At 39.3% G+C, this 12,052-nt stretch overlaps 2 protein-coding genes across 2 annotated transcripts in view; both read right to left on the bottom strand.

Annotated features, from left to right (window-relative positions):
- crtc3 (CREB regulated transcription coactivator 3) overlaps positions 1-3,180 on the bottom strand; it is a 54,998-nt gene extending 51,818 nt beyond the window's left edge. Inside the window, exon 1 of the mRNA XM_074659139.1 lies at positions 1,571-3,180. Coding sequence (XP_074515240.1) covers positions 1,571-1,702 — 132 coding nt within the window. The 5' untranslated portion in view covers positions 1,703-3,180. The remainder of the gene's footprint in view (positions 1-1,570) is intronic.
- Positions 3,181-7,432: 4,252 nt separating this feature from the next.
- Positions 7,433-12,052, bottom strand: part of iqgap1 (IQ motif containing GTPase activating protein 1) — a 62,000-nt gene continuing 57,380 nt past the window's right edge. The window contains exons 35-37 of the mRNA XM_074659092.1: positions 10,973-11,080; positions 9,416-9,524; positions 7,433-9,317 (exon numbers count right to left, since the gene is read on the bottom strand). Of these exons, the coding sequence (XP_074515193.1) occupies positions 9,204-9,317; positions 9,416-9,524; positions 10,973-11,080 (331 nt within the window). The 3' untranslated portion in view covers positions 7,433-9,203. The remainder of the gene's footprint in view (positions 9,318-9,415; positions 9,525-10,972; positions 11,081-12,052) is intronic.

Below are 12,052 nucleotides of genomic sequence, written 5' to 3'. Positions count from 1 at the left end.
GTTTGAAACAAGTCGTTAGGAGTTCTGTCCATTTGTGATGTCACAAATATACAATATTTAGACAATTTCACAGTTTTAAAACGTAAACATACTAAGTGTCCCAGTTTATCTCCTGTTGCAGTGTATGTGAATGGCATCAGCTGATGTGGTATGTAAACATGGACCCAAACTGTTTCCTAGCAATGCACTTCCGTTGAAACGCGCTAAAACGGAGCGTTTCAGACAGAGCGTGAATACAGGTATATTCAGACAGACTATATGAGAAAAATAATGAGGTTTTTTTTAACATTAAAGCATGTAAACATGTTCTAGTAGAAACCCAAAATACAAACATGAACCTGAAAATGAGCATGATATGTCCCCTTTAAGACACCTAAATATGACACAATAAAACATCTGTTGTGTGCCATTGTGCCTCAACATTTGGACAAGTTGTATAGGAGCACTGCTTAATACAAATATGAGTGTTTAAGCCTAATATGCCCAAATTATGAACCATCCTCTAACGCTGGTCCTGCTCTTTCTTTTCTGTGCAGAGTTTGCACACAATGCCCAGGATGCAGGGTGGTTTAACCCCGTGGGGAATTCATTAAATATAATAGAATAACAAAGGTGCAAACACAGCAGGGGTCTGAAAGACATGCGTATATTGTATCTTAGGAGTGCTTCCTTTGGGTATTCATAACCAGGGGAACTTCAGGGTGGTGCAGGAGCAGCAGAGGATTACTACTTTCTCCCATTTCAATACTGATTGCAATTAAACAAAACAGGTTCTATGTTTTGTCGTTTAGGTTCACTGTTTTTCTCGTTAGACTGACCAGCTATAATAGGGTTTGCCACTGTATCTTAGGAGTGCTTCCTTTGGGTATTTATAACCAGGGGAACTTCAGGGTGGTGGTGCAGGAGCAGCAGAGGAGCTATACTTTCTCCCATTTCCTGTTTCAATACTGGTTGCAATTGAACAAAACATGTTCTATGTTTGGTCGTTTAGGCTCATTGTTTTTCTCGTTAGACTGACCAGCTACAATAGGGTTTGCCACTGTTGAATGAGTGCATGAAGAGAAACAAGAAGTACTGGTTGAATACCAGAAATCTCTGCAGACAATCAACAGGCTGAAGCTCATTCCAGATGAGCTGCTGAGGCTGCTGCTTGTGTGCAAAGAGGGAGAGCTTTTGTGTTGTTGATCACAATGCTACAAATAAATGCACATTAGCTAAAAAAATTAAGTGTATTCATAACCAGGGGAACTTCAAGGTGGTGGTGGTGCAGGAGCAGCAGAGGAGCTATACTTTCTCCCATTTCCTGTATCAATACTGGTTGCAATTAAACAAAACAGGTTCAATGTTTTGTCGTTAGACTGACCAGCTATAATAGGGTTTGCCACTGCTGAATGAGTTGCATGAAGAGAAACAAGAAGTACTGGTTGAATACCAGAAATCTCTGCAGACAATCAACAGGCTGAAGCTCATTCCAGATGAGCTGCAAAGAGGCTGCTGCTGTGTGCAAAGAGGGAGAGCTTTTGTGTTGTTGATCACAATGCTACAAATAAATGACAAATAGTGTATTTACCCTTGAAACAGTGAGGTCTGTCATGAGCTGCTCAAAGGCCCGCGTCTCCTCTGCTTGCTTCTGGTTGTGCAGCGCGATCTTCTCGCTGAACTTCCTCGGGTTGGAGCCACCTGTGCCCGGGGAGCCGGACATCGTGCCGGGCCGCAGAGTCACAACTTCAGCTCTACTTGTTGGTGTTTTTGGGGTGGTAAAAAAAAGTAAAAAGTGGTAGATGGTGCTCCAAGTTTATAGTCCAAAGTCTTTAAATGAACCCATCACACTTTTAACACCCACAGCACACATTACTAGTTGGCCAAAGTTTGTTTTTAAGAGTCTGCTGCTGGCTGGCTGCAGTATAAGTGTTAGCCGTAGCTAAGCTAACGAAGCTAATGTAGCTAAGCTAACGCAGCCAAGCTAACGTAGCTAAGCTAACGTAGCTAAGGTAGCTAACGCAGCTAAGCTAGCGTTATTAAAAAGTTGACTTCTTAGTAAATAAAGCTTTTTTGCGAATTATTATTATTATTGTTTTACAATTTTAACTCTAATAACTTTCAAAAAAACGTGCTTGATTAAAAAGAAGTTAATATAACTTTAATATTTACATTATTTCCAGCGAACCACTCTTTTGAATGTAACGTTAGCATAACGCTAGCCTGCTAGTTAGCTTCCAATGCTAATGCTAATATAACGCTGTGTTAAGTGAACGGGGCTAACAGCTAGCACGCTAAGCTAAGCTAACGCAGCTAAGCTAACGTTTAAAGCCGTTATTAAAAAGTTGACTTCTTCTTAGTAAATTATATGTTTACTATTTAAGTCTAATAACTTTCAAAAACGACTAACGAGTTGATTAAAAGGAGTTAATAGTAAAATATAACTTTAATATTGACATTATTTCATATTTCCAGAGAACCACTTGTTTGAATGTAACGTTAGCATCACGTTAGCTTAGCCGTCAATGCTAGTTAGCTTTCAATGCTAATGCTAACATAACGCCGAACGGGGCTAACAGCTAGCCGAGTTAGCTAAGCTGCTGTCAGAGCCATCTCAAGTCAACAATGTTTATGACACTTGTTGACCAAACATCTAACTAACAGACATGTATTATTATTATTATTAGAAGCAGATTTTAAGCGCTAATGTTTAGGAGAAAGTTGTTAGCATCGGTAGCAAACGTTAGTTGGTAAATTTGTGTTTCAACAAGTGTCCGCTGCTCGACTTTAAAAACAACAAACAAAATGAGTTTATGTTCTCAACACAAACTGGAGAAACATCCAAAACTCGTGAAGCAGGAGTATAATCCACAATGTGACAGTTGAAGTTGCTCTTCTTCTTCTTCTTCTTCTTCTTCAGTCTCTGGTTGAGTGTTAATCCACCGACAGACAGCAGAGAGATTCAGACTAACTCCGACCAGACGAGTCCTCCGCTGCTGCTGGAGATAAACAAAGTAACTAACTAACTAACAACGCAGAGAGATCATAAAGCTCCGTCGCTGGTGAACTACTCTTCTTGTGTCCGCTGGTGTTTATTCTCCGTCGCTTTGCTTTGACAGGCAGAGCGAGTAACCGCAACTCAGATCCGCTGCTGCTTGTTATCCTCCGATACTACTGCGAGAAAAACATTAGCTCGTTAAACAGCAGCAGTTCTGATGGAGACCACAGGCAGGAGACAGAGATACATCACTATCCTGTCTCTCTCTATGGGATTACTACTGATATACTACATTATACTGTCTGTCTCTCTCTATAGGGGATTACTACTGATATACTACATTATACTGTCTGTCTCTCTCTCTATAGGGGATTACTACTGATATACTACATTATACTGTCTGTCTCTCTCTCTATAGGGGATTACTACTGATATACTACATTATACTGTCTGTCTCTCTCTATAGGGGATTACTACTGATATACTACATTATACTGTCTGTCTCTCTCTATGGGATTACTACTGATATACTACATTATACTGTCTGTCTCTCTCTATGGGATTACTACTGATATACTACATTATACTGTCTGTCTCTCTCTATAGGGGATTACTACTGATATACTACATTATACTGTCTGTCTCTCTCTCTATAGGGGATTACTACTGATATACTACATTATACTGTCTGTCTCTCTCTATAGGGGATTACTACTGATATACTACATTATACTGTCTGTCTCTCTCTATGGGGGATTACTACTGATATACTACATTATACTGTCTGTCTCTCTCTCTATAGGGGATTACTACTGATATACTACTGATATACTGTAAATCTAATATTATCAGTACTCAGGTCCTCTACTCACACCACTGGATTCACCTGTTATATTGATGTTTTTCTTCCTTCCTTCAACAATATTATTCTTTTAATTGTTCTTTATATTTTTTCTACATTCTTTCTAATATTATTTTATATTGTGTATTCTATAGATATATTTCTCTCTTGTTGTCTCTATCTATCTATCTATCTATCTATCTATCTATCTATCTATCTATCTATCTATCTACATTCCTACCTACCTACCTACCTACCTACCTACCTAGCTAGCTACCTACCCACCCACCTATTTACCTACCTATTTACCCACCTATTTACCTACCTACCCACCCACCTATTTACCTACTTACATACCCACTCACCTATTTACCTACTTACATACCCACTCACCTATTTATCTACTTACCTACCTACCTATTTACCCACCCACCTATTTACCTACCAATCCACCAACCTACCTACCCACCCACCTATTTACCTACCTACCTACCTACCTACCTACCTTTTTACCTACCTACCCACCCACCTATTTACCTACCTACCCACCCACCTATTTACCTACCTACCTACCTACCTACCTATTTACCTACCTACCCACCCACCTTTTTACCTACCTACCCACCCACCTATTTACCTACCTACCCACCCACCTATTTACCTACTTACATACCCACTCACCTATTTATCTACTTACCTACCTACCTATTTACCCACCCACCTATTTACCTACCAATCCACCAACCTACCTACCCACCCACCTATTTACCTACCTACCTACCTACCTACCTATTTACCTACCTACCCACCCACCTATTAACCTACCTACCTACCTACCTACCTATTTACCTACCTACCCACCCACCTTTTTACCTACCTACCCACCCACCTATTTACCTACCTACCTACCTACCTACCTATTTACCTACCTACCCACCCACCTTTTTACCTACCTACCCACCCACCTATTTACCTACCTACCCACCCACCTATTTACCTACTTACATACCCACTCACCTATTTATCTACTTACCTACCTACCTATTTACCCACCCACCTATTTACCTACCAATCCACCAACCTACCTACCCACCCACCTATTTACCTACCTACCTACCTACCTACCTACCTATTTACCTACCTACCCACCCACCTATTTACCTACCTACCTACCTACCTACCTATTTACCTACCTACCCACCCACCTTTTTACCTACCTACCCACCCACCTATTTACCTACCTACCCACCCACCTATTTACCTACCTACCCACCCACCTATTTACCTACCTACCTACCTACCTACCTATTTACCTACCTACCCACCCACCTTTTTACCTACCTACCCACCCACCTATTTACCTACCTACCCACCCACCTATTTACCTACTTACATACCCACTCACCTATTTATCTACTTACCTACCTACCTATTTACCCACCCACCTATTTACCTACCAATCCACCAACCTACCTACCCACCCACCTATTAACCTACCTACCTACCTACCTATCTATCTATCTATCTACCTAATAGCTATCTATAATACTATAACATGTAGGAGCATTTTAATATTGTAGTTCATCAATGTGGAGCCAATTACATACTGTGTATACTACGAGGTAGGTTAGTACTGCATCATATCATGTAAGTAAGTATCTTAAGTATCTAATAACTGTGTCAAACAAATGTAGTGGAGTAAAAGTACAATATTTGCCCCTGAAATGTAGTGGAGATAAAGTATAAGATGGAGAAATACTCAATTAAAGTACAAGTATGTCAAAATTGTACTTACGTAAAGTACTTGAGTACATGTACTTAGTTATATTCAACCAGTGAATATTATCAATATCTTTGGGAAGTTAATACTAGGAGGTGGACGCAGTAATAGATTTCAATAGATGTTCAAATCACAGAGTCCCTGCCAGCTCTGGTGTGTTTTTTTTTCCCCCAATAAAATAATAAATAAATTAAAAAAAATAAAATAAATACATAAAATTTAGTAAAATATCATGATCTAATATAAACATAAGAAGAACTCACTCCATGCACTACTATGAAATAAATACGTTTTGTAGTTCTGTAGTGGCAGTGTGGCTTGCATGTGTCAGCTTTATTTCTGAAGCAACTTAATATCAGATAAGTTTTTATGGAAGTACATTTTCAACGCAGGACTTTTACTTGTAACAGAGTATTTTGACAGTGTGGTATTCGATACTGATGCATTTAGCAGTATGTTGTACTGTAGCTGGTCGAGCTGATTTGAACTACTTTCTGTATCTATAAACATGCATCATATTTACAAAGCAACCGTGTGTTTTGTACGTAAAATCTTCTGTAAATATAACGGTCAAATAAATTTAGTACAGTAAAAGTACAATATTTGCCTCTGAAATGTTGTGCAGAGTAGAAGCATAAGATAGAAATACTCAAGTAAAGTACAAGTACCTCAAAATTGTACTTAAGTACAGTACTTGAGTTAATGTACTTTCAGCATTGCCTGCAAAACAACGTCTGTCAGATGAAGGAAGACACGTTGCATCTGTAGAGCTTTATTCTAAAACAGGTCAAATACATTTAATGGACTGTGAATGAGAAACAACAGAGTCAACATCTGGTCAAACTTTTACATGAGACAGAAAATCAACATCTGGATCGATGGAATCTCAAGAAAACAAGTCAAACTCTGACGTAATAAACTGGATGGTGTAGAGTGACATCTACTGGACCCACAACAGGTCCAGCTACTGTAATACTGCACATCCTCAAGCTCACTGCCATCATCTGTTTTTAGGGTTTGACACATCAGCTACAGCGTAATGTGGACTAACAACATATAAAATATAAATAAGGTCAAATTATTTTCCAACAAGACATCATAAAAATCTGTATTCAATGTCCATCTGACACGTCTAGATCCTCCTCCTACGTTTTACAGGCCAACAGGCTGATTCTGGAGTGTCACAATAATCTGTGTTTCAGTTATACGAGATAAACGGCCCACGACAAAGATAAAGAAAGTCATTTCCAGTAAGTCGATGATTGAGCACATCTGCACGGTGCAGGAGCGCCACGTCACATCCTGCTTATGAATGTCAGAGGGCTGTAGTCACGATCGGCTCGGTCCGGTCCAAAGCAAACCAACATCCTGACTCCGTAGCCAGATTAGTGCCAGCACACACACTGGACGTGGTGTAATGTGAATTTGTCATGCAACAAATTAGAAGTTAATTATATATAAAAAAAACCATCAAGTTTGGAGTTTTAACAGCTCAATATGAGCATGCATTTTTTTTTGCAATTCTTGTCAAATACCACGTCTGATGCCGCTTTCTCTTTGCATAGATATCAGAATATTTGTGTCTTAAAGGAGACATATCATGCTCATTTTCAGGTTGTATTTTGGGTTTCTACTAGAACATGTTTACGCTTTAATGTTCAAAAAACACATTATTTTTCTGTCTGAATATTACTTTATTCACCCTCTGTCTTGAAACGCTCCGTTTTTAGCACCTGCCTCTTTAAGACCCCCTCCTGGATAAGCCCAGTCTGCTCTGATTGGCTACTGAGAAAAATGTGCACCTTTGCAAAGGGTGCATTTTCAAATCACATACTTTTTCTTTTTACTTTTAGTACATACTGCAGCTGCCCCTACAAAGTACGTATGCATACAATTGGGACATAATACTTCGTCAAAACATTGCACCTTGAACTTTGACCCTCTTGACGGTCGTCCGTCGGACAGTTTGAGATATGGGTGAGCGTCTGTCGGCCTAGTTTTTGCGGTGTGTCCCGCACCGTTGGCTCTAGGGTCTGAGTTTTTTCAGCCGATTCAGCATGTTGAATGAGTAAAAGCCAAGAGGAAGAACACAGAAGGCTCATTTGTCATCTTCATCTCATCTGATCTTTTCACTGTCACAGCGACGTGTGAGAGTGGTGTGAAAATGGTCGGTAAAAACGCCGCTTTGTTTCACGTACGTATCATAACAACAGCTTGTATATCCGCCGTTCTCGGTCTTCCTGTTTCCCCTTTTTGAATGATGAACACAGACTACCGCCGCTGTTATCTTTGCGGTGCGTTCAAATGCAACTTGTCGGCCAAGACAAAGGCGACTTGAGGCGACGCAACAATTGGCCTTCATCGCCGCTAGTTCTTGGTGTGTCTGGGCCTTTGGCGCCTGTCTCTTTAAGATTCCTCTCCCGAAAAAGCCCAGTTTGCTCTGATTGGCTTGCGAGAAAAATATAGTGCACCTTTTCAAAAGTACGCTGCTTTCCTAATCTCATACTTTTTCTTTTTACTTTGAGTACGTACTGAAGCTGCCTTGTTGCATGCAGTTTGCACACAATTGGGACATACTACTTTGTTATAACATTGCACCTTGAACGTTAACACTCTTGCTCATATATCCACTGCGCAGAGGATTGTGGGTCAGAATAGCCAGAAATGCATGCTGGCTTCCATACTGCAAAATGCGACCGGATGCAGTAGGACATCCTGGTATTTTTGGCACACTACATTTGACATACTACTACTATTGGGACATACTAAATCGTTTCCTGGCATACTAAGTAGTATGTTAGTATGGGTATTGGAACGCACAGAAACAAACGTAGTTTGTGAAATGAGTTTTTCATGATATATCTCCTTTAAGGATGAGTTGAAGTGGTTCAAATCCAGATCAAGAGAGTCAGGAGAGAGTTGATATTCAGTGTTACAAAAGTGTCTTTTACAGTGTTTTCAAAATAAAATATGCTGAAGAAGGAGGTTGTTTTTCATTTCCCCCCACAACTCTTTTAGGTTTGTTTTTTTCCAATTTGCCTCGAGCAGCAACAGAACATCAAACATGGAAAATGGCCCAGAGGAGACGGAGTTTTTGAGCCTTCAGATCAGGACTTGAAATGCCGTCTCATGTCCTACAGCCCTGCTGAAAAGTACGCCAGCACTTTGGTTTTGGCGGAGATTTTTGTTTTTTTATCAGTCAGGTGAGCAGATAAACTAACAGCTAAGAAAGACACAAAATCTCTTTACATAAAACATACATTTGTTTTTATAATAAATCAAGGCCCATGCACAAGATATTCATAATATTTAAAGCAAAACATACAAATGTTAAACCTCTGACCTAGCCACAGTTACAGACAGTAAGAAAGAGACTCCAGCAGGATCGAGTCGCACAATGGACTGCTCCATTAAAGCACATATGGTGATCCACATGATAATAAAAAAAATAATGCACATAAATTTGCATAGGCACATAGGAGAAGTGCAGTAGGGAATGTGAAGGGAAGCCAGGGTGGTTCAGGTCAGGGCTTTCTGCGACCCTCAGAGTGGGTTTTGTGGTTTGAATCAGTGTCTGTAGCCCTTTTTATCCTTTTCTTTTTTTTCTATTTCCCGTAGAATTTCTTGTTGAGCAGGAAAATGAGCAGGTTGACGTTGACGGTGGCTTTGTCGAAGAGCTTCATCACCGCCACGCCTTCATACTGAAGCTGGAGGAGATCCTGACAAACAAACACAGACACAATAAATCAATCACAGCTCTCTACTGTCAGCCTGCTTTACTGTAGGAACAAATAAAGATGTGAAAAAGAAACAATACCTGATATTCTAACTGTAACGTATCCAAGTGCACGCCCATGAACTTGGCCTTCACCTCAAAAACTCCGACAGTCTCTGATGGAGAAATCTCAAAAATAGCATTCTTGAACCTGTGAAGAGAGAAACAGGAAGGAAGACGTATTACGAAACTGATCAACAACAGCCCGCTGGTTCATGAATTGTCATGAATTTAACTAAAACTGCTGAAAAAAATAAATAGTTTTTATTGAATGACAATGACAGAGATGAAGTTAAAGGGCAAGTCCATTCTTATTATTATCTTACGTACGTATGTTTTAGCATCAAAATTCTATTTTCTCTTCAAGCCCTTCTAAAAAAAATTTCCCACGTGACCTGAAGTAGGTTTCTGCATGATGACGCTGCTACATGTACATTATATATATATCCTTATAGTCAGTGTATTAACGTTACATACAGTAACTTAGACGGAGATCAGCATGCTGCCAGTTTGGAGAAGCAGACAGGAGTACCGGCAGGAAACTAAGCTGTATGTACTGCTGTGGACGCCACGTTAGTTCAGATCCGAAAGTCACACAATAAGACAGACAAACTAACCGATCGATGCAGCGGTGGACCAGCAACTCCCGTGTTCTGAGAGGTAAAATTACTGGTTTCTCCAATGGACTCTGGTCTGGTGGTTTTGAAGACAGCAATATAACGGCTTCACTTCCCTATCTGAAAGGGCTGTCTGATGCCGAGGTAAAGACAGACAGCCCTTTCTGATGGGGAACTGAAGCCGTTATATCGCTCTCTTCAAAGCCACCAGACTCTCAGAACACGGGACATACACACAACCCCACTTCGAAAAATCTGAACTAACCTTTTCAGTTATTTCCAACTAACGTTGACTCAGCTAGTGCCAGCGTTCACATTATTCATAACCTTATTGATTAGCTTACTGTGATAAACGACGTCACTGCTGTGTGCTAACGGCTGAGTGGGCGTTTCCATTTGAGAGAAATGAAACAGAACGCAGATGGACCCGCCCTTTAAATATGTCACGTTTTGATATTTAACACTGAATGAAATAAGAGCGTTGGAGCAGCATAACAGGCTGAATCTCATTACAACAGCCAGTATAGATAAAGTTTAAAACAAAGATTAAAAACTATAGAAAGACATATATATGTATCCATATGTATTATGGAAAAGGTCTTTTATAAAATCAATAAGAATGAAAAGTTGTTATCAATAGAAAGTCGTTGCAGCAGTAGTAGACCTACTTCTATAAGGAAACCTTGTTTATACTGTGTTTTTGTTTTGTTTGTTTGTTTATGTATGCTCTGTGTTATCTGTAGGTGGAAGATAAAAAAAATTTAAAATTAAGTCAAGATGTTTAAATAATAGAAAGGAAAGGAACGATATGTATTGATACAATAAAGTATAAAAAGATATCTAAAGTATTCATGATGTTATCTAAAATATACTAACCAAAATGGCGATTAAGAGCCATTGATCTTCCTAGAAAATACACATTGTTAACCAGCATTTGGCACCGTGACTTTGTCTTTTTGCGTTTAAAGGAAGCAGAACTCACTGGTTGGGCTGCAGGTCCTCTATCGAGATCAGGACGCCCTTCTCATGGAGGCGAGACGCGGTGTATTTCTGTGAAACCTGTTTACTCTTCTTGGCCTTGTTGGACACCCTGAGAAGAGAGAAAGACAAGTGTACAGTACAACATGATACCATGAATGGTTCTTTAAGTGTGTTCAACATGTTTGGAAAATCAGAGGACAGAAGGTCAAATGTATTTGACACTAAGGAAAATGAACAAACGTGTATGTATGTATTCTGGCCTTCATCCTGTATTTATCTTTTGCTTTGTGATAAATATACTGTCAACTAGTCTGTTTCATATGAATGTGATCTGATGACACAGAATAATTCCACTTGTGACTAACAAACAGCTAATATAGAAGGGAGGAGGACTTCTGCTCTGGTGGTTTAGATCCTGGTCTTTGGTTCCCACAGTACTGGTTTTCTGTTTAACCAGCAGCAGCTGTGTTTCATTGCGTTCTGCACTCCGGGATTAAACGGGCCCGTTTAGAAGTCCAAAATCAGAACCAGCAGGAGTCTGAGGAGGACTGTGACCCGCTGCCGGTTACAAGTGACCCACTTATGATTTTTGGCACAATTTAGAAATGTGAATGCTGCATGAAATTTTTCTTCTCTTTCTGGTGTCTCCGAACTAGAAGAGAGGCGGGAAAGCTGGAGTAGAGCTACAACTCAGACTACAGATTATGTACTCAGATTATGGAACAATCTGCCTGAAGATCTAAGAGCTGCTGGAAGTGTTGAAATCTTAAAAACTTACCTATTCAGCCAGGTTTTGGATTAACAATGGTTTATAGACATTATTTTACACTATTTTATTCACTCACTTTGTTGTATATAAATTGTAATTTTATTATTGATTTTTATTGTTATTTTATTAATCACCTATTTTTATTTAAATTGTCAAATAGAATTCTATTTTATTGTTATTTTATTAATCACTTATCTCATTGAATCAAGTTGTAAAGTTTTATTCCATTTTATTGTTATTTTATTAATCACTTATTTTATTGAATTACGTTGTCAAATTTTATTTCATTTGACTGTTATATCTAACAAATTA

This window comes from Sebastes fasciatus, chromosome 2 (genome assembly GCF_043250625.1).
Source record: "Sebastes fasciatus isolate fSebFas1 chromosome 2, fSebFas1.pri, whole genome shotgun sequence".
NCBI lineage: Eukaryota > Metazoa > Chordata > Actinopteri > Perciformes > Sebastidae > Sebastes > Sebastes fasciatus.
This window is presented reverse-complemented; position numbering and strand designations above follow the sequence as displayed.